Source organism: Monodon monoceros, unplaced genomic scaffold (genome assembly GCF_005190385.1).
Source record: "Monodon monoceros isolate NGI ecotype Baffin Bay Population unplaced genomic scaffold, NGI_Narwhal_1 Super_Scaffold_9, whole genome shotgun sequence".
Taxonomy (NCBI): domain Eukaryota; kingdom Metazoa; phylum Chordata; class Mammalia; order Artiodactyla; family Monodontidae; genus Monodon; species Monodon monoceros.
This window is the reverse complement of record NW_021703786.1, coordinates 19,618,052-19,645,772: the sequence shown is the minus strand read 5'-3', so window position 1 is coordinate 19,645,772 and position 27,721 is coordinate 19,618,052. Positions and strand designations below refer to the sequence as shown.

General features: G+C 56.5%; 2 protein-coding genes across 2 annotated transcripts in view; both read left to right on the top strand.

Annotated features, from left to right (window-relative positions):
• The first annotated feature begins 2,559 nt into the window (after positions 1 to 2,559).
• ITGA2B (integrin subunit alpha 2b) lies at positions 2,560 to 15,693 on the top strand. The gene is made up of 30 exons (XM_029213322.1): positions 2,560 to 2,773; positions 4,318 to 4,439; positions 4,529 to 4,626; positions 4,734 to 4,899; positions 5,184 to 5,233; positions 5,310 to 5,355; positions 5,449 to 5,577; positions 5,925 to 5,972; positions 6,123 to 6,166; positions 6,302 to 6,355; positions 6,499 to 6,551; positions 6,756 to 6,967; positions 9,232 to 9,414; positions 9,669 to 9,714; positions 9,814 to 9,918; positions 10,008 to 10,063; positions 10,157 to 10,308; positions 10,461 to 10,586; positions 10,978 to 11,045; positions 11,203 to 11,350; positions 11,886 to 11,978; positions 12,245 to 12,324; positions 12,637 to 12,717; positions 12,840 to 12,936; positions 13,035 to 13,187; positions 13,295 to 13,411; positions 13,902 to 14,015; positions 14,232 to 14,333; positions 14,548 to 14,664; positions 15,447 to 15,693. Exons 1-30 carry the CDS (start codon positions 2,586 to 2,588, stop codon positions 15,501 to 15,503), a joined length of 3,105 nt encoding a protein of 1,034 aa, XP_029069155.1. The 5' UTR covers positions 2,560 to 2,585; the 3' UTR covers positions 15,504 to 15,693.
• A 2,939-nt stretch (positions 15,694 to 18,632) lies between these two features.
• FAM171A2 (family with sequence similarity 171 member A2) overlaps positions 18,633 to 27,721 on the top strand; it is a 9,585-nt gene continuing 496 nt past the window's right edge. The window contains exons 1-8 of the mRNA XM_029211699.1: positions 18,633 to 18,856; positions 22,181 to 22,408; positions 22,633 to 22,725; positions 25,079 to 25,237; positions 25,317 to 25,496; positions 25,597 to 25,713; positions 25,835 to 25,961; positions 26,560 to 27,705. Of these exons, the coding sequence (XP_029067532.1) occupies positions 18,739 to 18,856; positions 22,181 to 22,408; positions 22,633 to 22,725; positions 25,079 to 25,237; positions 25,317 to 25,496; positions 25,597 to 25,713; positions 25,835 to 25,961; positions 26,560 to 27,705 (2,168 nt within the window). The 5' untranslated portion in view covers positions 18,633 to 18,738. The remainder of the gene's footprint in view (positions 18,857 to 22,180; positions 22,409 to 22,632; positions 22,726 to 25,078; positions 25,238 to 25,316; positions 25,497 to 25,596; positions 25,714 to 25,834; positions 25,962 to 26,559; positions 27,706 to 27,721) is intronic.

The following is a 27,721-nucleotide window of genomic DNA, read 5'->3' as shown; positions in this document are numbered from 1 at the left end:
CCTTTAACTGAGAGGATGGTAGATGCCACCCATCTGATCTTCCCACTAAGTCCTGCCTTTTCCAGTTCCTTCTATCCATAGGCAGCTAGTGTAATCCAGACTGGTGCACAATTGATCATGTATCTTATTCCCTGACTTAAAAAATCTTTATGATTCTCCATCTCCTATGTATTAAAGTTCAAATTCCTTAAGATATTCAAGGACCTCCAGTGATTAGACCCCAGCCTTCCATTCCACTCTCATGCCCCAGTCCTCCCCTTTAGACACCCTATGTTGACTACTTGCCTTTCTCTATAACTGACCTCTGTGTCCTCCTGCTGCTCTCTTTGCTTATGTTATTTCCTATGTCTAAAAACCCCTTCATTCTCTTATTTCTTTATTGGCTGAGTCGGGTCTTAGTTGCGGCACTCTGGATCTTTCCTTGCAGCACTCGGGCTTCTCTCTAGCTGTGGCTTGTGGGCTCCAGAGCGTGTGGACTCTAGTTGTGGCCCACGTGGGCTCAGTAGTTGTGGCACTCGGGCTTAGTTGCCCCGCAGCATGTAGGATCTTAGTTCCCCAACCAGGCATCGAGCCGGCGTCCCCTGCATTGCAAGACGGATTCTTAACCACTGGACCACCAGGGAAGTCCCCCTCTTCATTCTCTGACAAAAGGCAATGTAGTGCAATGGTTAAGAACATGAATTCAGACACGAATGTCTGACTCCTAGTTTTGCCACCCATTGGCTGTGTAAACTTGGGCTATTTACCTAAAACTCTGTGCCACAGTTTTTGCATTTATAAAATGGGCATAATAGTACTTATTTCATAGGGTTGTTATGATGTAGCAAATAAATGACTTCAGCTAGGCATCATCTCTACCTTTTTCAAGGCATCCTTTACTATCCCTCCGCTGCAGTTATATGTGTTCATGTCTTAACTCCCTCTGGACTAAGTTTTTTAAGGATCCTTGACAGTTATCTTTGTATCTCTTACCACTCGATGCCTTGAACAGAATGAGAATTTATTAAAAATGTTAGTGAAATGTGAGTTAATTTGGGGCTATACACCAGTAATACAATACCACTCAGATGAGGACAGTAGGAGGGTGGAAGGTTAAGTATATGACTGAGTTGAGTATTATGTGCCTGCCATGAGCTTGGCACTGGGAATTCAGCAGTGAAGAAGGCCCAGACTAAAGTTCAAGGAGCTTCTAACCTAGAAAGGGATAAGATTTTGTGCTGTGTGCTAAGGTGGTGAATTATGAGGGCAAGGGAGGTGCTGAAGGGGTTCCAGAATGGCCCGGGTAGTTGGGCAGGGTAAGATGATGGTTAAGTTTGATCAGAAAATATAGAGCAAAAGGAAATGTGACTGTGTTCTTTACCCCTAGCAGATCTCTTGAATTTCCTTCCTGACAACATGCTTTTTGGGGAAGACATGAGATGCCAATAAGACTTGGCACTCCTCCTCCTCTGAGCATCCATAGAAAATGATCTTTCTGCTCAAAATTATTTCTTTTCTTTCCACTATGTGAGCCTGCGTTTGCTTCTTCCATCCTCAGTGCCTGCTTCTATTCAGTCTGTCTGTCAGCAACGCCTACAATATGTTGGGCTCTTGGCTAGGGGCTGCAGAAAGGAACCTCACTCTCAAGGGATTCATGGACAAAATCCAGTGAACAGACCATGACTAAACAGTGTGATCGGTGCTGTGCCCATGTGTGTTAACCGCAGAGTACCAGCCTGAGGAGTTGGGGGAGGCATCCCCTAGGCAATGACCCCACTAGAATCAAGCCTTAATGATTGGACAAAAGCTCTTGTCACCCAAGAAAGAGTGAGGCCTGCCTTCAGTTGAACAACTGGTGCAAATCTCAGAGCGTGTGAGCCAGAACACCCTGGAATGACTCCACTTTATCCCCATCTCCTTTCCCCTTCAGCCAAGATCCATTTGCCACCCCTCCCCCAGCACTGGCTGCATTGCTGTGGCCACATTAAGACTTGGCCCCAGATGGACGATGAGTGAGGAAGCTGTTGTACCAATATGGCTGAGTGAAGCTGCCGAAGGCCCTAGAAGGAGGAAGTGGATAAGTGCCTTATCCAAAAGGCTACAGCAGCCTCGGGTCTTATCAGGGGGCAGGAGCTTCCTCACTCCTTCCCCCACCTCTGACCAAGTCACAGTGTGCCTTGGCAGTGCAGGCAGCTGTGTGGGGGGAGGAGGAACTATAGAACTGGGGGCTAGAGTGGAGGTGTACAGACCAGCTGGTATCCCAAGCAGGAAGCAATGGTGGCTTAGACTAGCGTGGTGGTAGTGGAGATGGGGTGAAGATTCAAGAGACATAGTTGAAAGGCAGAACCAACAGGACCTGATGATAAAATACTCTCAGAAAAAGGGAGGAGTCGACTTTCAGCCATAAGCATCCACCCCCCAGAGTGGCCTCACCCCCTTCCTGGCAATCCTAGAAACCGTATGGGTCCAGGACCTAGAGCCCTTTACTCTGTCTACTATTCAGCAAGTGGGTTTCAGTTTGATAAGAAAAGACTTCCTGTGGTGGAACTGAAAGGAAGAGGAAGGAGCTAACCCATTCCTGCCTAGGAGGTTGTGGGAGAAGGAAGATGGCCAGAGCTTTGTGTCCACTTCATGCCCTCTGGCTTCTGGAGTGGGTGCAGCTGCTCTTGGGACCCGGTGCTGCACCTCCAACCTGGGCCTTGAACCTGGACCCGGTGCGACTCACCTTCTACACAGGCCCCAATGGCAGCTACTTTGGGTTTTCATTGGACTTCTACAAGGACAGCCGTGGGAGGTGAGCCCTGGGGGACTCCCCCACCATCACTGCATCTCTGGGTCTTGAGTTCCCCATTTGTGATAGAAGTTGAGCAAAGCGATTTCTAGGGTCTATTCGGGCTGAGTTCTTGTTAGGAATACTGGGGAGGGACTAGCTCAGGTGAAGGTGTCAACGAGAGGCAGCACTGGGGAGCTGGGCAGAGCAAGGACAAAGGGAAGACAAAAGTTGATGCTTTATTTTTCCCCCAAGGGTCAGTTTTATGACCCACTCCACCCTCATCCTTTTGAAATACAGAGAGGAGCACATGTCTTAAATTGACTTGCAGAACTATGAAATTGTCTATCCACCCCCCCCACCTTGCTTTTCTATTCCAACCCCCTCATCCCCATAAAAATTATAGATATTTGAAAAGAAGCAATAGGGCATTCATGGTTGCGATGGATCAGGCTGCAAAATCAGACAGCTAAGATTAGAGTCCTGGCTCTTCCTCTTGATAGGAACTACCCTGAGCTAGTTACTTATTGAAGTGGACACTAATGTCCAGCTTCAGGGAGTGGCAATGGCAGATGGCCTTCAAGTATCAGCCCCTTGGGAAATTTCCTCTGCTGAAGAGAGCCACCTCCTCCAAAGCTCCCCCACTTCCAAATGTGACCTAGGAACAATGACTGATCGATGAGGAGTGTGGAGAGAGGGGAAAGGTTAAGGGTCCGGCTCTCTCACCTCAACTCCAGACAGTTCAGAAGGGTCCTTCTAGCTCCAGAGTTCCCAGGGCATTAGCCCATGGCTGTTATTGGGCCTGAATCTCAGCTCCGCTCCCTCCTCTGCCCACTCGTGCTTCTTTCCCCTCCTTTCCACAGATATTGGTCTCATGGGCATTACTTAAACATTCTGCAGACTAAAAAAAAAAAAATTATAGCATTTTTTGGAGCACTCGTTATGTATTATTTGGGTGGCACTGTGCTGAATGTTCCTCTTACGTTTATTTCATTTACTTCTGACAGCATTTATTGGTTGGTATTGTCCACCTTTTATATACGGTACAGCTGTGATTTGAACCTAGATCTACTAGAGTCCTCAGAGGTGTCAGCACCCCACCACCCACTTTAGAGGTGACCACTAGCTTAATTCTTCGCTGTTAAAACTCACCCTCAGGAAGGGATCTGATAACAGTTCAGACAGACATATTAGGGTGCATATAAACCCATGACTTTTGGCGGCAGGTGTTGGGGAATGTAGATGTGTAAAGAGTTTAGGAGGTCTCTAAAGGCAAGGATATCAAACCCCTGGTGTTCAAATCGAACCAGATGGTTATAGTCTCAGCTTTACCCTTAATTCCACGGGTTGCTGCGGGCATATGATTTCCCTCGCTGGAAGTCAGTTTCACTGACCATAAAGTGAAAAGACTGGCCTCTATGGTCTGTGAGGTTTCATTGAGGAAAAGATGACCCAGGGACCCCGCCCCCCCAAGGCACACTGCCCTCCCGGGTAGTGCTCCCAGCGCGGGCACTGGGGAATGCGGTATGCCGGAATCCGCGCAGCGCTCACCTAGCTTTCTTATGCAGCGTGTCCATCGTGGTGGGCGCCCCACGGACCCTGGGCCGCAGCCAGGAGGAGACAGGCGGCGTTTTCCTGTGCCCCTGGAAGGCCGAGGGCGACCAGTGTACCTCGCTGCCCTTCGACCTCAGTGAGTCTCGCACAAGGAGGGAAAGGGAGGGGCTACAGGGAGAGCGGACAGCTGGGCTTCAGCACCCCACCCCTTCTTGTGCCCTCCAGATGATGAGACGCGAAGCGCAGGCACCCAAACTTTCCAAACCTTCAAGGCCCGTCAAGGACTAGGGGCGTCGGTCGTTAGTTGGAGCGACATCGTTGTGGTGGGCGCTACGGGACTGGGCTCAGGGAGCAGACAGAGGGCGGGGACACGTGGAGGGGGGGAACCCGAGTCCCGTCCCTTCCCCACTCTCCTGTGGCCCTGCTTCAGGCCTGCGCCCCCTGGCAGCACTGGAACGTCCTGGAAAAGGCCGAGGAGGCTGAGAAGACGCCCGTAGGTGGATGCTTCGTGGCTCAGCTGCAGAACAGCGGCCGCGCAGAGTACTCACCCTGCCGGGCCAACATCATGAGCCGGGTTTACCAGAAAAATTACTTCGGTGAGCTCCGCTCTCCGTTTTGGCTCCGCCCACTCGCGGTGGTTTAGCCCCGCCCTTAATCTGATCCTTCCCTCCCACCAGCTCCCCCAAACCCTGCTTTCATTCTGGCATCGCCCAGTGACCCAGCTCCTGGCTCCACCCCGCACGTCCCCGGCCCGGGAGCCGCTTAAAGGCCACGCCACCGTATTAACCCGGGGCCCCGCCCCCATATGACTCCACCTCCCGGCCCCGCCCAGGCCCCAGGGCCTGCTTCTTCACAGACCCTTCCTTCTTGCCTCCTCTAGGCGGAGACAAGCGCTACTGTGAAGCCGGCTTCAGCTCCGTGGTCACTCAGGCGAGTAAGGATCATAAACGGCGTGGGGGAGGCTCCCAAACAGGAACCCCTCTCACCTCCAGGGCTTCCTTTTCAGGCTGGGGAGCTGGTGATTGGGGCCCCTGGCGGCTACTATTTCCTAGGTACGTGCCCATCCGTACACCTCCCTCCCTTCTCTCGGCCTGGGTAGACCCCAGGCGTCTGGGGCCCCACACCAGCTGTCCCTCGCTCCCTAGGTCTCCTGGCGCGGGCTCCAATTGCCGATATCATCTCGAGTTACCGCCCGGGCACCCTCTTGTGGCACGTGCCCACCCAGCAGCTCACCTTCGACTACAGCCACCCAGAGTACTTCGACGGCTACCGGGGTAACCCTGGCACCTCCCTTCGAGGCTTCCCAGCACTCTAAGTGTCACCGCCGGTCACGTCCTGCCCCTGTGGGAACTACCCCTTGCCAACCCTGGCTGGCCAGCTCCAGCGCTAAGGCGTCCCCATCCTCTGCTCCCGCAGCTCCCCTTCCCCACCCTCTGCAGACCGCCCAGCTCCCATACACCCCACCTCGACCTCCCGCCCTGGATTCGCTTCACGGCCTAGGGCAGGTCTCGGTGGCCTCGATTTTCCCGTCTACACAATGCAGGATTTAGAGAGTCTCCTCCCTCCCGGCCCCCTCCCTGCTTCACCCTCCCGGAAAGGCTAATTCGCGCTGTGTCTTCAGGGTACTCGGTGGCTGTAGGCGACTTCGACGGGAATCCAAACACTACAGGCAAGGAATTCGCTTAGGGGCGGGGGTTGGGGAAGCCCGGGAAGGAGCACCTCCAAGACCCGCGCCGAAATCTCCCTGGGATGAGGAATGGCGGGCGGGAGGCGGGTAGAGATTCCAAGGACCTCACTGGCTGGGCCTGGCTCTCCCCAGAGTTTGTCTTCGGTGCCCCTACCTGGAGCTGGACCCTGGGAGCGGTGAGTGCCCTCTGCCCAGCGCTCAGTGTCTCGAAGGCACTGACTTTACTCTTCAGCCTGATACCCCCAACCTACACCTCCTGCCCTTCTGCGGCGGGGGCGACAATGACGCGCTCCTGTGCGTTGTCCGCGCAGGTGGAAATTTTGAGCTCGAACCACCAGACGCTGCACCGGCTGCATGGAGAGCAGGTGGGGGTCGGGTCCCCTTGGGGGGTGGCCAAGGCTGGGGGATTGAGACCCTAGAATATTCCGCGGGACATGGTGGGGGCAAAGTCCAAGAGAGGGTACCGAGTCCGGGGACAGAAAGTAAGGTGCGGCCGGGCTTCCTGCAGATGGCTTCGTATTTCGGGCACTCAGTGGCCGTCACTGACGTCAACAGGGACGGGTGAGAAGCTGGGCGCCCCCACCCCTACCCAGTTGGGTCCCAAATTACCAGAGGCGTTGACTGCCCTCGGTCTCCTCCTTTCCTAGCCCTCACTCCCACGTGACCACCGAGGGCAGCGGAAAGGCGAGGGTGGGCGAGATTGGGCTCTGGCCCGCAGCGTCCCCCTAGCCCCCCTCCCCACATAACCACCCGTCGGGCCTGCAGGAGGCATGACCTCTTGGTGGGCGCGCCACTGTACATGGAGAGCCGTGCTGACCGCAAGCTGGCCGAGGTGGGGCGCGTTTACTTGTTCCTGCAGACTCGAGGCCCTCACGCGCTGGGCGCCCCCAGCCTCCTGCTGACCGGCACGCAGCTTTATGGGCGATTTGGCTCAGCCATTGCGCCTCTGGGCGACCTCAACCGGGATGGCTACAACGGTAAGGGATGAGAGGAGCCCCACTTGCTACACAGGGGTTTACAGCCACAGTGATCATGGATTTGACCCGAGGGCAGCAGGAGCCAGGAAGGGCTTTGAGCAGGAGAGAGTTAAAGGAGACTCATTGGGGTTTGTTTGCATTAGTCCAGGCAAAAGGTGGTGACCGCCCAGATGTGGGCTTTGGCAGCAGAGTTAGAGATGAAGGTGATTTCAAGATATTTACTACTTAGATTATTAGGACTTGATGGGTGAATGGATGTGGGGCTAAGAGAGAGAGAAGTTGGGTGGGTGATGGTTCTCTTCACTGCCTGGAACTCAAGCCATGCAACAAGTCTGGGGTGAGATCAGCAATTCAGCTCTGGACTTGTTTGATTTTTTTTTTTTTTTTGGCTGTGCCCTGTGGCTTGCGGGATCTTAGTTCCCTGACCAGGGATTGAACCCGGGCCTCTGGCGGTGAGAGCATTGGGTCCTAACCACTGGACTGCCAGGGAATTCTCTGTACTTGTTCGATCTTGAAGGGCATGGGAGCATTAGGCAGACGTATCCAGAGAACATCTGGGTGTGGCTTCCCCCACTTCCAGCAGAGAGGTCTGAGCGGGAGATAGGGGATTGGGGAGAGTCAATGAGGTCCTGGGAGCTTGCGAAGTGTGAAGAGGCCCAGGACAGAGCCCTGGGGAGCAAGAGCATTTAGGGGACTCCCAGAGGAAGTGAGTCTGGAAAGGAGACAGAGGAATGTTCAGAGAGGTAGAAGGGAAACCAGGAGATCTGATAGCCCAGAACTCAAAGGAAGAGTGCTTTAAGCCGGAGGAAGTTGGGTCAGTGGCTCCAGATGCTGCTGAGAGGTACAATTAGATGGGGCTGGAGAAGTAAGTATTCATGGGCTTTAACAAGAAGGAGGTCATTGGTGACAGTGACAAGAACCAAATCAGGGCTGGGTAGGGACCAAAGCCAGAATGCCAGGAGACAAGGTATGAATGGAGGGGAAGAACTGATGGCAGCCAGGGTAGACCACTCTTTCAACCAGTTTGTGAACGGAAAAAGAGAAAGGTGGATTACTGAAAGGAGATGAGGGTCGAGGGAAGGTTATTTTCATTTCAAAGAATATGGAGTAAGTTGAATGTGGAGGAAAATGATCTTATGGGGAAATGGGGGCATGCAGTGAGCTGGAGGAGGGTCCCTGCAATGCCTGAGGGATGCAGGGGTGGGAGGCTCAGCCCAGTGGCAGGTGTAGGAGGGACACCTATTCCAGGGTCAAATGGGGAGAGGAGGAAAAAGTGGGTGTGGAGTTATAACACAACAGTCGGGCTGCTTCTCTTTGTGAATGAAGTGGGGGGCTAGGAGCTTGACTGAGTGGAGAAGGTTTGAAATGGGTGCTGAGCAGAAAACGCCAAGGGACTGCTGGGCAGCACCAAGGTCCCTAGTGAAGGCTGGAGGTCAGGAATTCATGGTGCTCCATATGGTGGGGTCTGGCCAGGCTTGCCCAGGACTGGCAATGGGGCAGGATGGCTGAGGATACAGTGAGGGTGACTGAATGATCAGAAAATCAATGAAGAGATGAGGAAGCCAAAGGTCAGGAGACAGTGGAGGCCCAGGGCCTGAGGACGAGACTGGTCTGATGGTCTATTTGGATGAATTCTGTGTACCTCGATCAGAAAAATCAATAAAGCTTTTTAAAAGAAAACAACTGCACAGGAAACATAGCATAAAGTCAGAAGACAAAGGAAAGACAATTACAACATATATATCAAAGATTTAAATTGCTATCACATGCAAAGAATTCTTCCAGATTAATAAGATTGTGATGATTATTAAATTTTCAAGAGTGATCTTAAAAGTTATTAGTAATGACGAGCCCATGGTATGACTCTGGATTTGCATGGTGGGAGTGGAATGGGGTGAAGACCCCCAGGTGAAGAAGGGGCAAATATTTAATAGGTCTTGGTTACTTAATCTTCTGGGACTCTATTTTCTCATCTAAAATGGGAATAATAATGCCTAATTTTCAGGATTAAGTGAAATCATGTCATTATATTTTCCTCAATAGATAGTGAGGGCTGTTATTGTTTTTACAATAATCGGACTTGATGGGTCTCCCTCCTACCCAATTGTAAACTCCTGGAGGGCAGGGCAGCTTTCCCCTTGACCCAGACCTCTGCATTCCTCTCCTGGTCCCCTGGAGTCTGCCTAGAGAAGGAGCTCAGGAAAGTTTTACATCTGGAGAGACTGGATAACAAACAGCCACCCCCTTTCTGTTGCTCCTTCCAGATGTTGCTGTGGCCGCCCCCTATGGGGGTCCCAGCGGTCGAGGCCAAGTGTTGGTGTTCCTGGGTCAGAGTGAGGGACTTAACTCACACCCTTCCCAGGTCCTGGACAGCCCCTTCCCCACAGGCTCTGGCTTTGGCTTCTCCCTTCGAGGTGCCACAGACATCGATGACAATGGATACCCAGGTGCCCCTGGACTGCCTCCAGCTAGACAGGAAGGGCTCTTGGGCATTAGATGGAGATGCTGAGACACAGCCGGGGGCTTGAACCTGACCTGGTGCCCGACTGAGAGCTCTGACCTGTCTGTGGGGCTGGGGGGCCAGAACAAACCTTCTATGGGGGTGGTAGTGTGGGGAAGTGCTGGGAAGATGAGGTGAGGACGCCATACCCCCTCTAACTAACAATTCTGACACCTCCTTTCCTTCCCACAATGTCTATAGACCTGCTGGTGGGAGCTTACGGGGCCAACAAGGTTGTTGTGTACAGGTGAGCACTGACTCCAGGGGCGGGGAGAGGGAGGACCCACACCATCAGAGGAGACTAGGCCAGGCGGGGCCACAAGGCAAGCTTCCTGCATCCCACCAGGGCTCAGCCGGTGGTGATGGCCACTGTCCAGCTGCTGGTGCAAGATTCGCTGAATCCTGCTGTGAAGAATTGTGTCCTGCCCCTGACCGAGACACCAGTGAGCTGGTGAGGAGACAGAGGGCGTGGGCCAGGCAGGATCTGGGACCTCAGTGTGGGGACCCTGTAGCCCCTGAGCCCCATTCACATCTTTGCAGCTTTAACATCCAGATGTGTGTGGGAGCCACTGGACACAACGTTCCCAAGAAGCTGTGTGAGTGGCACCATGGGGACAGGAGGGAGGTGGGCCTGGGCTCCCCTGGAGGCTGGCCGGGGAGACCCTGACACTCCCCGCTTGCCCGGCCAGACCTAAATGCTGAGCTGCAGCTGGACCGGCAGAAGCCCCGCCAGGGCCGGCGGGTGCTACTGCTGGCCTCTCAACAGGCGAGCACCATCCTGGGCCTGGATCTGAGCGGAAGGCACGGCCCCACCTGCCACACCACCAAGGCCTTCCTCCGAGTATGCCTGGCTGGGAATGGGCAGGGCTGGGTGTGCAGAGCCTGTTCATCCAGCCCTGGGGCATTGGGCTGGGTGCTGCACGGGGTGGTCAGGGGGACACACGTATTAGGGTACGTGGTAGCAAGATGGCCTGACTCTTGCCCCCTCATTAGGATGAGGCCGACTTCCGGGACAAGCTGAGCCCCATCGTGCTCAGCCTCAATGTGTCCCTGCAGCCTGAGAAGGATGGACTAGCCCCTGCTCTCATGTTGCATGGAGACACCCACATCCAGGAACAGGTAGGGGTGGGCAGGTGCAGGCAAGGGAGGTGGAGGACCCCTCCACCCAGAAAGTCAGGGTTAGGGTTAGTGTCCAAATCGTATTGTGAACCCCCAAACCTAGATGTCACCTCTAATCTCTGATGTTACTCTCAACCCTGCTGAAAACCCCCAAATCTCAATATCCCCTATACCCACATGTAAACCCCAAATGTCGATGTCACCTCTAAACTCTGATATAAACCCATAAACCCTGATGTCATTATCAAAGCCCTGACATCATCCCAAACCCTGATGCAAACCCCAAAGCTCTGACATCATCTCCAACCTCCTTTTCCTTCTCAGACCTTCTAATTCCCTAAGCCCTGATGTGCCCCCAAACTTACCCACACACCTGATGTGCCCCCTCTAGACCCGCATCATTCTGGACTGTGGGGAAGACGACCTGTGTGTGCCACAGCTCCAGCTCACTGCCAGCGTGTGAGGAGACCGCCCGCTCTACCCAACCCTGGCCCTGTCTACCCCTATGACACCCCCTCCCCACCTGGCTCCTGATACTCTGCCCTCAGCCCCTCTCCTCCTCCCAGACCCTGGGCTTGGACCCGGCCTCCTCGGCTTTACTCCTTTCTCCCCACAGGACAGGCTCCCCGCTCCTCATTGGAGCCGATAACATGCTGCAGCTGCAGATGGAAGCGGCCAACGACGGGGAGGGAGCCTACGAGGCCGAGCTGGCTGTGCACCTGCCTCCAGGCGCACACTACATGCGGGCCCTCAGCAACATCGAGGTGAGGCCCCACCCCGGGGCACAGTCGGGGACCTGGAAGGTGCAGGAGCCTTGATTCTCATCTCCCACCTGAGAGCTCCCACTTCTCTCTCTTACGCCTTCCTTTAAAAGCTGTGATCTCGTTTTTCTTTTTAATTTGGAAGAGAACATTTGCTAATGGCAAAAAATTCAAGAACTCAATTATAAAACGCAAACCAAAAACGGCTCAGGAAATAAATGTTAACAGGAACCTCTGTTAACATTTGGTGAATTTCCTTCCAGTCTTTTTTCTCAGCATCAACACTTTATTTATTTATTTATTTTATTGACGTAGTTTATAATAATGGGGTTATACTCCATGTAATGTTCTGTGGGTTTTATTTCCAAAAAAAAAAAATCATTAAAAAGAATAAGGTGCTGCACTAACACATAGAGTGGAATGTGACAGTCCTTGAACTCCCACCCTGGCATCCTCCTCTCCCTGACTTTCCAAGGGAGCTTAACTATATATGGGATGCTCTGTAACCATCTTCTTGCTCGGGACTGCCTCTCTGAAGGGCTTTGAGAGGATCATCTGTAACCAGAAGAGGGAGAATGAGACCAAGGTGGTGCTGTGTGAGCTGGGCAACCCCATGAAGAGGAACGCCCAGGTGAGGCCGCCCAGTCCTGGGTGCTGGGTCTCCTCCACCAGGGGTTCATAGACAGCTGGGTTTTAGGGGCTGGGTTTAGAGTCAGATGGCTCCAGGCTAGAATCCTGGTCCTCCCACTCCCTGTGTGTTCTTGGGGGAGTAATACCCTTTCTGAGTGGGCTTCTGAACAAAATGGAGGTAATAATGGTGACCTAGGAGGATGAGGTCCACAGGCCACATTCAGAGTGGGCATTTGGGCAGTGACTTTGGTTCTCCCCATGTCTCAGATAGGAATCACGATGTTGGTGAGTGTGGGGAACCTGGAAGAGGCTGGGGAGCACGTGTCCTTCCGGCTGCAGATCAGGAGGTACTAGACTGGGAAGCACTCCGTTTCCCTATCTGATCTCCACACAGAGATCCTCAGACACCCTCCATACGTAAGGGTCTTCTGGGATGCCTGCTCTTTAGACTTCCCTCTTCCCTTTCTTCCTCAGAGACTTGTTTCTGAGTTTTGGAGCCCTAGAGGAAGTTCTTGTCTAGGTCTAACTTTAGTGTGGCATGCTGTTTGTGGAGTTAGCTCTTCCTGAGACCTCTGAAATTCTGGCCCAGCCCCAGAGAGTCCTCATGTTCACTGGCCTGGTGTCCCTGATCTGTCTCTCCTCATCCCCCTCCCTTACAGCAAGAACAGCCAGAATCCAAACAGTGAGATGGTGATGCTGGATGTGCCAGTTCGGGCAGAGGCCCATGTGGAGCTGAGAGGGTGAGAGGCCAGGGATGGAAAAGGGAGTTGGTAGGCACAGCCCTAAGGTTCCGGGGTCCTGGGCAAAGCCCCCCGCCAAGTCAGGGGATCAAGCTCACTCTGGGAGTGTCGGGCCCCTGCAGGAACTCCTTTCCAGCCTCCCTGGTGGTGGCAGCAGAAGAAAGCAAGAGAGAGAACAGCTCGGACAGCTGGGGCCCCAAAGTGGAGCACACCTACGAGGTAGGGAGGAGCCTCCGCGCCCCAGGCTGGAGTGGGCGGGCCCCAGGGGCTGGGCTAGGTGCCGAGCCTCCTAACATCCTGCCGCCACCACCCGCCAGCTCCACAACAATGGCCCTGGTGCTGTAAAAGGCCTCCGCCTCAACCTCCGCCTCCCCGGCCAGTCCCAGCCCTCCGACCTTCTCTACATCCTGGATATACAGCCCCGGGGAGGCCTTCAGTGCTCCCCACAACCATCTCCCAACCCCCTCAAGGTGAGAGCCTGGGTGAGTTCCCCAGCCCAACAAACAGGGCCCCTCTACTCTAGGAGGGCTGGGAGATGGGCAGAGTGTCGGACCTGATGGCCTCTTTGCTTCCTCAGCTGGACTGGGGGCTGCCCACCTCCAGCCCTTCCCAGGCCTATCACAAGCGGGACCGCAGACAGGCGCTTCTGCCGGAGCAGGAGCAGCCCTCGAGGCTTCAAGGTCCAGTTTTTGTGGTGAGCAGGCCCTGTGGTCTCCAGCTGCGGCCTCCCTGGCGCCCAGGGGCAGAGGGGATGGGAGGCAGGGACGGAGAGGGGCGGGGGGTGTGATGTAGGCCTCGTGTGGGCCACCGTGGTCCCACAGAGTCCTCCAAGTGAATAGGAAGGATTGTGCTGGTCTTGTGTCTGGGGCAGGGTGGGGGGCACTTGCATATTTTAAGGTTTCCAGTACATTGAGGAAAATGAATAAACGCCAAAGCAGGTTTACAAAAAGGCTGGGTATTGAACGCTGTGTGATTGACCCACTTCTTTCCTCCCTCTCCCTGCATCTCCGGGACTGTGGGAGCAATCTCATTCAGAGATAACGTCCCAAGATTGAATCTGAGTCCCTTCCCGAGGAGGAGGCCCGGCCTGAGCTCCCTGACCCCCCAGCCCCCTCTGTCTTGGGTCCTACGGTGAGAGGGTGATGGGTCAGGAGGGGCTGGGGACCAATGACACATCCCCTCAGAGCTGCGATTCGGCGCCCTGTACTGTGGTGCAGTGTGAGCTGCAGGAGATGGCGCGCGGGCAGCGGGTCATGGTCACGGTGCTGGCCTTCCTGTCGTTGCCCAGCCTCCGCCAGGTGGGCCGGGATGCGGGCGGGCGGGGCCCTCTGGAGGCGGGCACTGAGTGTGTTGGGGAGGGCGGGGCTTCGGGGGCGGGAGAGAGTGAGGGCAGAGTTTACTTTGGAGGGGATGGGGTTAGGCTGGGGGCAGATCTCCCCAGAGGGGAGTCTGGGGCCGGTACTCCCGCAACCAATAGGCCTCGTGTAAATGGCTTTCACCGCCACCCCATCCAGAGGCCCCTGGATCAGTTTGTACTGCAGTCGCACGCTTGGTTCAACGTCTCCTCCCTTCCCTACGCCGTGCCCGCCCTCAGCCTGCCCAGCGGGGAAGCTCTGGTGAGTGTGGAAGGATGGTGGCAGAAAGGGGTCCCGCGGGCCTCCCATTGGCCTTCCCCTGTGTCCCTGCCCAGCAGGATGGGGCCGGGGCCTCCCTGGGTCTGCGGGGTGGGACAAGTAGGTGGCTTAGCTGGGGGTCACCAGCCCTGCAAGTTTGAGTCTTTGGGAAGGTCAGCATCCCGGTGACTGAGGAGACCCACGGGTCTCCCCTCAGGTGCAGACACAGCTGCTTCGGGTCTTGGAGGAGAGAGACATTCCAATCTGGTGGGTGCTGCTAGGCGTGCTGGGTGGCCTGCTGTTGCTCACGTTCCTGGTCCTGGCCATGTGGAAGGTGAGGCGGGAAGGGAGGGTGGGTTTCGGGGTGTGGGGGGGAACCCCGCAGGGAGGCAGAGGGAGATGGTGGCCCAAGTAGGTGACCCAGCGTCCATCTGATCTCCATCTCCACTATTAGAATGTCACTCTCTAGAGGACCTCTTCCAGGGCACAGATCCCCGGGAGAGGTGGCACCTGAAAAAACTCTAAGGCCTTTAGACCCGTTCCCTCTGAGGGCAGGAGTCCCAGGGAATGAGCCCTGCCTTCAGGAATCCATTGGCCACCGAGAAAGACAGGGTTCACCTCCTCCCTGCTCTGTCCTCCCCCCACCCCCACCCCCGACTGAGGTGGGAGACCCAGGTCTGATCCAGACCCCGCTTCCTGCTCCTTGTGAGGCCCTGCTGGGTCACTCCCTCCTCTGCGCCCGGACAACATGTGAGCCGTTCTCAAACTCACGTGTCCAAACCCTGGAAGGCCATAGTGCTTTTGGGGAAAGCCACACATTAGACTTATAATAATCAAATATATACCGTCACACGCTTGAGTCACATAGAGACATGATCATCAGTACTTAAGGAAAGTTCAGGCAAGAAGAAACAAAACGTGAGAAAAAATTTCGTTGCGTGCATTATCTGTAAATGGGGAAAGGCCTCCATTCGATCGCATAGCGGGGTTTGTGTTCTGGGCTGGTCCAGGACGAGGACCTCGTGACGGGCTGGTTTCCAGCATACATCCTCCACTGCTGCTCTGGGGCCTAAAGATCACCTTTACACCCTGTCTCCGGCCCCTGTGCACCCCCAGGTTGGCTTCTTCAAGCGGAATCGGCCACCCTTACAAGAAGATGACGAAGAGGAGTGATGAGCCCATGCATCTCTGTCCTAGCAGGAAGGCTGGGGCTGATGCCTGCTCTGTCCCTTCTTCTCCAGCAAGTGCCCCCAGCTCTGGTCACCCATGGGTTGGAGCTGTTTCATGGCGGGCTCCTGATGTCCTTCCCCACCCATCAGAGCCAGGTCACCCCCTTTCCTGCTGCCTAATAAAGAGGTTGAGTCCCAACCCCCAGCATGATGCCTCCTCTTGGGGTCAGAGGAGGAGAGGGGGCCTGAGGTGACGTTGGGATGGGGAATCTAGGGCTGGCAGAAGTGTGAGCAGAGAGGGTCTCTGCCAGGGCAAAGGGTGCGATTTACTGTCTTTGGGGAGTGTCAGGGAGTAGAGAGTGGGGGTGGAACAAGGGAGAAAGGGTGACAGAGCCTCCAAGTGAGACTGGGGGGGGATGGGGTGTCTGAGGGTGACTGGGTGGGATGGGGGTTGGGAGCATCGAGAAGGCAGGCTGCGTCCCTGGTGGGTGGCTTTAAACAATATTTTGTCCATGATTTTGAGGGAATCAAACCTCAAGATGATCTGAGATTTGGAGAAATAACACACTGTCCCCACTCATAAAAGAAGGTTCCTAAAGCTGTGCTCAGAGGGAGGAGGGGCAGAAGGAGACTGAGTAGCCTCAGTCTGAGGAAGGCAGAGTCACGGCAGGGACAGAGAGCAGGCATTGCTCTCCGGCCACCTGCTGTTTGCTGTTCCTTCTTCCCCGCCAAGGGGAAGGGTCTTCAGTTAGGAACAAGGGCACAGGTGGGGAGCTCACAGGAGGGCTGGGAGTGGAAAACAGCTTTCCCACCGCAGAGACTGGAGTCAGCGGATAGAGGTGGGGGGTCCTCTTGGAGTCCTGAGAGGTTGTTGGTTCATGAGTTCAATATTTATTGAGCACCATGGACCTGGTACTGTTCCAGTGCTGAGGTGGAGCAGTGGACAAAACAAGGCCCCTGAGCTCATGGAATTTACATTCAACCAGGAGTAAAGAATAAACAAATTAATGTATGGTCAGTGGCAGTCAATGCTGGGAGTTGAAACAAAGATAAGGAGATAGTGATCGAATTCAGTGGGTGTTGGGAGAGGGCTGACATTTTAGGGAGAGTAGTCAGGGAAGGTCTCTCTAATGAGGTGAGCAGAGAGATGAATGAATGAAGCAGGCAGCTGGAGGGAATAAAGTGTTCTAGACAGAAAGAGCAGCCAATGAAGAGGCCTGAAGTGGGAGCAGGCTTGATGTATTCAAGTAAAAGAAAGGAGGCCCCTGGGCTGGAGGCAGGAGAGGGGTCCAGATGAGGTCAGGGGTGGGGGCAGGGAGGCAGCACCTTGTGGCTGTGGCCATGGGGAAGACTTTGGACTTGATGCTAAGTGTTGGGGGAAGCCACTGATATACAGACTTACCTCACAAGAGCTGCTGGTATTTGATTTTACCCAAAGGGGTAAAAGGTAAATTCTGAAAAGAAGAGAACAATTTGACATCCATGCATGGCAAGTTCCAGAACAGGTTTCTAGTTGTGTGACTGTGACCATTTAGGAAAAGAGTAAGCTGTGGTCCTTGAACACCAGCCAAACTCCCTCTCCCCTCCACCATTGTAATTGGATGGCCCCAGACAATTTATCTTGATCCAGCAAAGCATTTGGCATTTGTACTTATAAACAAGACAGAAATGTGAGCTGAATGATAGAGACTCAGATTTAAAACCGGACAATTTTGATAAAGCTGAAGGAGATCTCTATGGGGGTGTCCCAAAGCTCCATCCTTCCGCTGCCTGTGATTGTCATGAGTCCCTTGAATGGAGGCAGCGAAGCTGCTCTTCACCCTGCAGATGGCTCCGGGCTGAGAGGCAGCTCCAATACAATGGGTGATGAAGCAGATTCAAGGCAGCCTTGACAGATTGTAAAGTTGGGTTGAAACCAACAAGATGAAATTCACCAGGAATGAGTGCTAAATCCTGCGTTGAGGTTGTGAAAAAATTGGTTACATAAGACTGGGAAATCTGAATAGATGGAAATTTATGAAAAAGAATAAAAGAAAGAGAAAAGGAGGGAAAGAGAATGAGAGAGAGGAAGGAAGGAAGGAAGGGAAGAAGGAGGGAGGGAGGGAGGGAGGAAGGAAAAGAAAGAAAGAAAGAAAGAAAGAGAAAGAGAATGAAAGAAAGAAAGGTGGTTTTGTTCACAAGCTCACAACAATGCGTCCTTATGTCAGGAGACCCAACCAGGACCTAACCAGGAGAAAAGCCTGACCTCTGGGGGACGGAGTTCCTTGCCCTAAGCATCCAGTCCTATACAGGGCACCATATTGTGAGAAAGAGGTGACAAGCCAGAGAGAACCAGGAGAGGGATAACCAGATTAGATGAGGGTTTGACCACCCAGAAGTTGAATGATGAGAACAACCAGAAACTGGGAAGAAAGAGCGCTTGGCTGGGGCCCGGGCAAGCTTCCAGTGTGGGATTCAAACGTGGGGTTCCAAGCATTATGTTTGCCCAGCGATGGATCTGCTACTACCTGGGCGGTGGTGAGCCCCCACCTCACGCTGGGCCAACAGTAGCACCATTTATTGTGCCCCTGCTCCAGTCAAGCACATGCTAGACCCTTTACGTCATTATCTCTTTTAATTGGTACAATAACCCCACGAGGTAGAGATTATTACAACTCTCATTTTAAAGGAAGGCTGTGGAGCAGAAGATTAAGTAACTAGCTTACGGCTCAAGAAGAGGCAGAAGCTAGACGAGAACCCAGACTGGGTGATTCCCAAGGGGGCTGTGCCCTACCTCCCCAACACTGAGCAGGTGTTTGTGCGGAGAGAACTGGGTAGTTCTTACAGTTTAAGGAGACACTTATGACCAGCCCTTTGTGTTGTAAGCAACAGTCATTCTCCCTCTCAAAATTCTGCAACAGATTTCCGGGGCTCAGGAACTCTGAGAACCCCTGTGATTGGACCCTATTCGCTACACTCCCTAGCAGCTGGGGTTCTGGGCACGCGGCGGGGGCTTCGGGGTGGGCTGTGGACAGCGAGGGGGCGGTGCCCGGAGTCCCGCGTGGTGGGGCGCCGCCTGCAGGCGGCGCTGGCGGCGGCTCCTGGCGGAGACAATCGCACTGAGCGGCCGCCGCAGCAAGAGCTGGAACGCGAGCGGGAGCCCGAGCCGCGCGGCGCGGCGCAGAACTGGGGCTGAGCGGGGCCGGCCGAGCAGGGCCGGGCGGGAGCCATGGGCCGTTAGGGCCGGGCCGAGCCCCGCGATGCCGCCGCCGAGTGGCCCCAGCGTCCTCGCGCGGCTGCTGCCGCTGCTGGGGCTGCTGCTCGGCGGCGCTTCCCGGGCTCCCGGCAAGTCGCCGCCGGAGTCCCCCAGCCCGCAGGGTGAGTGTCGGCCGGGAGGGGCAGTGATCGCGGGCCTGAGCCCCCCACCCCCGCGATCGGGCCCCCGCCCGCCAGCCCCCTCTTCGCGGCGCTCGTGAATTGGGGGGTGTTCTATTCCCTGGATTTGGGTGGGGGGAGCTAGGCGACCTGGGGTCCTCGCTTACGGGGGAGAGGAGGGAGGGAGAGAGAGGGAGACCGCCGGGCGGGGGTCTCGGGGAGACACAATGGGGAGGGCGGGGGTCCCTAGGCTCCGCGCCGTCGCCCCCTCCCGCCTTGTTTTTCTCCCTCCTGGTCCGCGAGGCGCTGCTGCCTGAGCCATTGTCTATCGAAGACACCCGCCCAGGGGCGGGCTGGGGCGGCCGCCCGCTCTGCAGCCCCCAGCGGGTTCCTCGCTCCCGACCCGGCTGGGTGGGAGCCCAGGCAGCGGCTGCCACCCTGGGCCCGGACGGGGGCTGGGCGCCTAGAGCTGGGTTTGAAGGGGGGAGGGGAGAGGGGGAGTGGGTGAGGCGGTGGGCGGATCGGCTGCTCGAATGGGGTTCTTCGTCCCGGAGTCTGACAGCCCCCAGACGGCCTCCCAGGTTCAGAATTTGGGGTGCACCAAAGAAACGCTGATGGGCCCATGATGGAGGAGGGGCTGCAGTTGGGGGGCTGTCTGGAAAAAGAGGTACGTTGTGATTCCCAGCTCAAGGCGCATGGCAGGGCTGTGGTGGCGGAGCCATGCTGAGCTGGCTAACTGGCCGTGGACAGTGCCGGCTGGGAGGGCAGGTGCCTGGGTCCCCGTCCAGCAGGCCTCCAGCCACTCCTGTCCGCAGCCCCCCCCCAGGTCACCCCCTCCTCATCTCACCTCTGCATCGCAGTGGAGGAGACCCTCCCAGCGCCTCACGGGCCCAGGTGGGTGTGTGAGGTGGGAGCAGGGCGGGCTCCTGTAGCGGGAGAGGTGGGAGAGCCGGACCGTGACTCCCTGCCGAAGCCTGGGTTCTCAGGGGCCTCCACCCACTCCAGCCCGCGCCCGCCTCCCAGCCCCTGGCCACACACCCCAGCCACTGTTCTCCCCACTCCTGCCTCTTAGCCCCATCCCTGCTCTCCACTCTTCGCCTTTCCACCAAGGAGCTGACAGGAAAAGCAGGGCGGGGGGGGGGGCGTTGGATGAGGGAAGTGGGGTCCGGATGAAGGGAGGGGGTCGGATTTCCTCCTGGAATGAGGCAGGGCTGAAGCCTGGACAGGCGGATCCTGTATGGAATGTCAGGCTTTGAGGAATGGGGAAGGATCTCCTCGGCTTCAGTCTTCCCTGCTCCCTGCAGGAGGGGAGGCTTTGATGGGTAGGAAGGGGCCCTGTTTTTTCAGGAAACCTCTCCCTCAAGACCTGCACCTTAGGGGAGGTGGCCCAGGGAATTGGCTGGAATAGAGCCAGGAGAGAGGGTTCTCCCAGGCCACTAGCTGGGGGCCCAAGTTGAGGGAAAGGGGGAAGGGCACCTGCCCACCCCCTCCCCAGCTTGGCACTGATGCCTCCTCAGGCCTTACCTGCCCACCCCTGTGTTATTCCCTAAGCCCCCTCCCCTTTGCTAATGCTCTGGCCCTTGAACCCAAGGCATTCCTTCAAATGACCATATTCCAGACTCCTGGGTCCCGTCTTCCCAGCTGCTCTATACAGCTGCTCCTAGCCTGGGGTAGGAGTGGGGAGTCGGCAGGCCCCTCTAGCTTCTCAAAATTCCTGCTGGGTGGCCGGGAGAGGGGGTGGTGGTGCGGGGAGGCTACCAGTTCCCCGGAGAACCAGAAAGCAGGAAAGGTTCGAGTGTGTGCAGCCACCCACCGAGTTGGGCTCTGGCCTGGGAAGCGACAGGGAGGTGGGCTCAGGCGAACAGCTGGATGGGATGCCAAGGGCAGGCGTGGTGCTGGCCCTGGGGTTGGTTGAAAGCCTGAGACAAGACACCTGTCGCTGTTGAATGTCAGACTCCACCCGTGAGGCCCCGTGACCTCCACATGCCCTGCTGCCCTCGGCTCCGGGGTCTTCCTCCTGTACCTGGCCTCTCCTAGGTTTGTGTCTAGCACCCAGCCCACTCCCCACCTCCCTCCTGGGCCCCACACTGAGGCCTCTGTACCTTTCCAGGCATGACACCCACTCCCATTATTGGCAGCAAGGTAGGGGTGAGTCACATTCTTGAGGAGGGGCTGTGCTGAGTGGGAAGAGGTAGATGGTGCTGTGGATCAGAGAGGCTGCCTGCAGAATCCATGAGAACAACTCAAGGCTGGTCCCTACCCTGTCATCCCATCTGAGCTCGGGACACCTGCAGGCCAACCTGGCCAGACCATCTTGAGGCCAGGGGTAGGGGTGGCTGGAAAGAAAGACTTGGACTTCCCTTCCCAGCCTCCTCCACACTGGTTACCCTTAGGCCTGGGTCGGCCCCCCCAGATCTCCTTCCCCTTGCCAGGGCCCCAGCTCTCTGCCCATCTCCTGGGAGGAATGAGGGCGTTGCCATGGTGACTGACTGTAGCTGACCAGCTGGGAGGGGGCTGGCAGTCCATGTGAGGGGGAGGGGTCAGGAGGTACTTGTTTGGCCTTAGGGGTTGTGTGAGTCCCTAAATCTGAAGGGAAACAGGTGTGTGCAAAGGATTCTGGGCAGAGGATGAATGATGGGAATGGCCAACCTGCTGGTGTCCCCTTCTCAGTTTTTTCTTGAGAACCCAAACTCTGACCCAACCCCCCTTCCTCCCTTCCAAATGGCTGAAACTTGACCGCTCTCCTCTCCACTTGCAGATCCCTGGTTCTCCGGCTATTCATCCTTTCTCAGCCCTCCTTCCCTCTCCTCTCCCTGACACCAGCCCCATAGGGTCCAGTGGTTAAGAATTTGGGTCTAGAGACAGACTCCCTGGTTTGGATCCCAGATCTCCCACTTCACTGTAGTACAAGTATCTAAACTCTTTGAGCCTCAGTTTCCGTATGGGCTAAGACATCGAGTCTAATACATCACTGACTGTAAGTTGCACCATTATTTATTTCATGTGCCAGTAAAAGAGGGAAAAAAATGCTGCCAATTATGATTATGACATATCGATCATAGGTGTAGCCTGAGTCCAGAAGTGTTAAAATGTCAAAATGTGCATGTGTCAGACTTGATGAAATATGCTAATAGTACCACCTACCTCACCGGCTGATGTGAGGTTTAAATGAGGGCTCTATAAATGCTGGCTCTTATAATACCTTGTCTAGCCTGGGCCCCAAAGCCGCGCCCAACCCACAGCCCCCTCCTCTGATCTCGAGGCTCCGCCCAGTTCTCTCATGCCTCCTCCTTCCTCCTCACTCCCCTCACCCCATCTTGCCCACAGAGATTCTGATCAAGGTGCAGGTGTACGTGAGCGGGGAGCTTGTGCCCTTGGCCCGGGCCTCAGTGGATGTATTTGGGAACCGGATGCTGCTGGCCGCCAGCACCACGGATTCAGAGGGCGTGGCCACAGTGCCCCTCAGCTACCGCTTGGGCACCTGGGTGCTGGTCACTGCTGCCCGTCCTGGCTTCCTCACCAACTCTGTGCCCTGGCGTGTTGACAAGCTGCCCCGTGAGTGCAGGGGCAGCTGGAGGGGGTGGGGAGCAGCTGACCCCATCAGCCCCTTCCCAAAATAGTCCTTGGGGGCGGAGAGGGCAGGCTTTCCAGCAGCTGCTGTCTGGGCTGGGGCATGCACAGGGGGCTCAGGGAGGACGAAGCCACTGGGATTCAGATGGCGGGAGTGCCAGCCTGGGGGGGGGGCTTTCTCTGGAGCTGACAGACCATCCCTCCTGCAGTGTACGCATCAGTCAGCCTCTACCTGCTGCCCGAGCGGCCGGCCACCCTCATCCTCTATGAGGACCTGGTGCACATCCTCTTGGGCTCTCCTGGTAAGACTCCCCGCTCTCCACTCCCCCACCCCTCCGCCCACACCAGCTCCTCTTCCCTCTCCCTGACTGGGTATAGAGAACTTCGCCTGCCACATGTTAGCTGGGTACCCTTGGGCAAATCACTTAACCTCTCTGAGCCTTAGTTTGTTCGTCTGTAAGATGTGAACAATTGATAGCGTCTACATCGTCAAGTTTAGGTGAGGGTTAAATATCATCAAGCATGTGAAAAGCTTCATAAAGGTGGTCAGTAAATGTTGATTGTTACTGGGGCTTCTCGTGGTTTCTATTCTCCCTCTACTCCTACCATTAGAATTCCCATTTCCTGCCACCTCATCTTCAGTGGATCCACACGTATTTCTTGTGCACCTACTGGGTGCCTGGCTATGTCAGAAACCAGGGTCATTCCACTGGCATAGAACACCTATCAAGTGCAAGGACTGGAGCAATCCCACAGTGGCCCTTGCCCACCCACCAGGCTTTCCGTCTCACCCAACCAATACTTCCTGCAGCACCTGTGCTGTGCCAGGCATTGTCTCCGGTGCTGGGGAATAATGGTAAGGAAGAGCAGAGCGGCCCCCCCCACCTGGTGGAGTTCCCGGACGACTAGGAAGACAGACAGAGCATTGCAAACGCTGAGATAATTACAGATCAGGCAGGGCAGGGGAGCGGAGGGCAGCTGCTTTCAATACTGAGAGGACCCTCACGTGGGAGAATAGCAGGGTGAGGGGATTTGGCGAAGGGAGCTGTGGGACGCGGGGGCTCGGGAGTTGAAGGGGGAGCAAAGGCACCTTTGCTGGAGAGGAATCAAGATGCAGGGGCAGAAGGGGACCGTGAGGGTGCAGGGGATGCTCTGGTCTGGCTATGCAGGATGGGGACGTGGTGCAGACTGGTTGACGAAGCCAGGCAGAGGGTAAATTCCATCTGGCTAGTACTAGGGAGCCACTGTGGGTTCTGGAGGGAGAGCCTCCCCTCCCCAATTAATATTCTTATCTTGAGCCCTTGTCCCCAATTACTTTTCTGGTTTGCTCCTCTTCCTCTCTCTGATCCTGAACCAGAGGCTTCTAAGATGTCTTTGGAGGTTTCTAAAATGCCAAACGAACCCGAGTTTAAACCCTCCCACGGCTCCCACTGCTTTTGGCAGAAAGCCTAGACTCTTTCACAAAGCTGGCAGCGCCCTCCAGGGCCTGGCGCAGTCACCTGCAGTGCCCCGACCAGCGAGCCGCCTCGTGCCCCTGGGCCTTTCTCCTGTCAGTCCTCCTGGAAGTCCCTTTCCACTTTCTTTCCTGGCTGACTCTTACTCACACTGCAGGGCTCCACAGGGCATTCCCGAGCTGGGCAGGCCAAGCTCCCCTTGCACCACGCTATTTTACCACCGAGGCAGGATGGAACGGTGGGTGAGAGGAGGGGCCCTGGCACCAGACTGCCTGGGCTTCAATCAGGCTCCAGTGACCTTGGGCAAGTTACTGAACTTCTCCCGCCTCCATTTCTGCATCTATAAAATGGGGCTGATAATAAAGGCACCTACCTCAGGGACTGTTGTGCTAATTTCAGGGGTTAATATAAGTAACCTGCTTAGAACAGTGCCAGCATATCTTAAAGCTTAATAAATGTTAGCTATCACCATATTATATTGGAATACTGTTTATACATCCCCTCTGCTCCAAGCCAGCCAGCCAGCCAGCCAGCCAGACACACACACACACACACACACACACACACACACACCCTAAGCTGTCAAATGCAGTAGCCACATGTGGCTATTTACATTTGAATAAATTAAAAGTTCATTAAACTTTTTAGAATTAAAAATAAATGCAGTTCCCCAGTCGCACTAGCTACGTGTCAAGTGCTTAACAACCCTGTGTGTCTAGTGGGTACTGTTACAGGCAGCAGGACACAGAACATTTCCATCCGTAGCAGGAAGTTCTGACGGGTACCGTAATGAACAGTGACGCACTAGACTGTGAACTTGAAGGCAGGGAATTGTAAATTGCATCTTATTCCGCTTTGTGTCCTCAGCACCTAACACAGTGCCTGCCACACCGTAGGCAATAATAATTGTTTGAGGACCTGAACCTCGTCATTTTATAAATTAACAAGGAAAGAGTGTTTCCGAGAGAGCAAGTAACTTGCTCGGGGCTCACACAGCCAGGACCAGAAGATTACAGGTCCATGTCCCTTCTAGGTTATCATTCTAAGCCTGCCCAGTTCTCTCCCCAAGTCACCACCCTTCGTGGCCTTCCCAAGTGGCCTAACCCATTGGCTTCCCTTCTCTTTAGATAATTGCTTTCTGCTCTGGTCCCTGGGGACCCTTGTCCCTAGCCAGGCCACTGCAGCCCCTCTTTCCATCCAGGTGCCCGCTCCCAGCCCTGGGTGCACTTCCAGCGCCGGGCTGCCCGCCTACCTGTCAGCTCTACCTACAGCCAGCTCTGGGCCTCGCTCACGCCTGCCAGCACCCAGCATGAAATGTGGGCTTTCCCTGCCTTCCTGGGCACGGAGGCCTCCAGCTCAGGTATGCTGGGTGCCAGCCATGGAAGGGATGTTCCCCCCACCAGGATTTAGCCCTCATCCCTTGTGTCCCCTTCCTGCAGGCAATGGCTCCTGGCTGGAGCTGATGCCCGTGGCTGCTGTGAGCGTGCACCTGCTGGCAGGTAATGGGACAGAGGTGCCGCTCTCAGGCCCCATTCACCTGTCCCTGCCTGTGCCCTCGGAGCCTCGTGCCCTCACCGTGGGCACCAGCATTCCAGCCTGGAGGTTCGACCCCAAGAGTGGTGAGTGCCTCAAGGAGGTGCAGGTGCTAGAGTTTGGGGAAAGAAAGTAGGACTTAAGTTGGGGGGACACTGAGTTTGATGAAACCCTTGCCTCTCCCAGGGCTGTGGGTACGCAATGGCACTGGTGTGATCCGGAAGGAAGGCCGGCAGCTCTACTGGACCTTCATCTCCCCTCAGCTGGGCTACTGGGCGGCTGCCATGGCCTCCCCCACGGCTGGTGAGAGTGGGGGGACAGCAGGGGTGGTGGGTGGTATAAAGGGAGACTGGGAGAGTGGACTCCTTCTGAACGGCAGGAGGGACATCCACACCTGGGAATGCTAAGCTCTTGCCCCGCACAGGGCTGGTCACCATCACGTCGGGCATCCAGGACATCGGCACCTACCACACCATCTTCCTGCTCACCATCCTGGCAGCCCTGGCCCTGCTGGTGCTCATTCTGCTGTGTCTGCTCATCTACTACTGCCGGTGAGTGCCCCGCATCCCCTCCGACTGCTTCCCAATCCCCCAGCCTCCTCTCACCCCGGGCACTGACTGAGGCCAGCTCCATGCCTGGTCTTGTGCTGGGTGCTCAAGGCCCCAAAGGTGCATAAAACACAACTTGGATCCTCAAGGACCGACAGGAAAGCACTGCATATGCACATGCAAAGACCGAAAGACGGGGGAGAGGAAGCAGGAGCTGCAGGCCAGGCCCCTCCAGGGACACTCTGCAGCTGCGTCTACCGCCCAGCCCTCACTTTCAGGGGTCCTCAGGCCACACATGCCCCTGGGTGGCTTAGGTGCTTCTCCCCGGCTCTCACTGCACCTGCTATGTCCCAAGGAGTGCAGTTTATGCTGAGGGAGGCCCAAATGGGCACAGCTGCTGGCTGCTCCCCCCACAGACGCTCAAGCTCTTTCCGCACACCTCTCCCAGGACCCATCTGTGCTCCCCAACCTCTCTCTTGAGTCCCAGGCACTGTCCCCACCCCTCCAACTATATCCATCCCCCATCTTCCAACTGCGGGTTTAGGGAGCTGCTCTGGCCCCCACCCTTTCCTGACGGTCCCGATCGGCCCCCTGTCTCCAGGAGGCGCTGCCTGAAGCCGAGGCAACAGCACCGCAAGCTGCAGCTCTCCGGGCCCTCTGACGGTAACAGACGAGACCAGGCCACCTCTATGTCCCAGCTGCATCTCATCTGTGGGGGACCCCTGGAGCCAGCCCCGTCGGGGGATCCCGAGGCTCCGCCTCCAGGCCCCCTCCACTCAGCCTTTTCCAGCTCCCATGACTTGGCCGCCTCCCGGGACGACTTCTTCCGTGCCAAGCCGCGCTCCGCCGGCCGCCCAGCCGCCGAGCCTGCGGGTGCCCGCGGGGGCGAGGGCGCCGGGCTCAAGGGCGCCCGCTCCGTCGAGGGTCCCGGCGGGCTGGAGCCAGGCCTGGAGGAGTACCGGCGGGGCCCCCCGGGGACCGCGGCCTTCCTGCAGGAGCCGCCCTCGCCGCCACCGCCCTTCGAGCACTACCTGGGCCACAAGGGGGCGGCCGAGAGCAAGACCCCCGACTTCCTGCTGTCTCAGTCGGTGGACCAGCTGGCGCGGCCGCCGTCGCTCAGTCAGGCGGGGCAGCTCATCTTCTGTGGCTCCATCGACCACCTTAAGGACAGCGTCTACCGCAACGTCATGCCCACCCTGGTGATCCCCGCGCACTACGTGCGCCTCGGCGGCGAGGCGGGCGCAACGGGGGCGAGCGACGAGCCGGCCCCGCCCGAGGGCGCGGCCCCCGGCCCGGCGCGCCCTTTTCCCCAGCCCGACCCCCAGCGCCCGCTGATGCCGGGCCACTCGGGCGCGGGGTGCGAGGGCGGCGGGGGTGGCGGCAGCGAGGGCTGGGGGAGTGGGCGCTCGGCACCGGTCAGCGGCTCGGTCACCATCCCGGTGTTGTTCAACGAGTCGACCATGGCGCAGCTCAACGGGGAGCTGCAGGCGCTGACCGAGAAGAAGCTGCTCGAACTGGGCGTGAAGCCTCACCCGCGCGCCTGGTTCGTGTCCCTCGACGGGCGCTCCAACTCGCAAGTGCGCCACTCCTACATCGACCTGCAGGCGGGCGGCGGCGGCCGCAGCACCGATGCCAGCCTGGACTCGGGCGTCGACGTGCACGAGGCGCGGCCGCCGCGCCGGCGGCCCCTGCGGGAGGAGCGGGAGCGCACTCCTGCTGCCGCCCAGCCCCCGGGCGCCGCCACCTCGTCCACGCCGCCGCAG

Excerpts from the sequence above, each read along its gene's own strand:
- ITGA2B (XM_029213322.1), top strand. The coding sequence starts at position 2,586 with ATGGCCAGAGCTTTGTGTCCACTTCATGCCCTCTGGCTTCTGGAGTGG. Across the intron at positions 4,900-5,183 it reads TTACCAGAAAAATTACTTCG|GCGGAGACAAGCGCTACTGT; the intron begins GTGAGCTCCGCT and ends TGCCTCCTCTAG. Across the intron at positions 14,016-14,231 it reads CGTTGCCCAGCCTCCGCCAG|AGGCCCCTGGATCAGTTTGT; the intron begins GTGGGCCGGGAT and ends CACCCCATCCAG.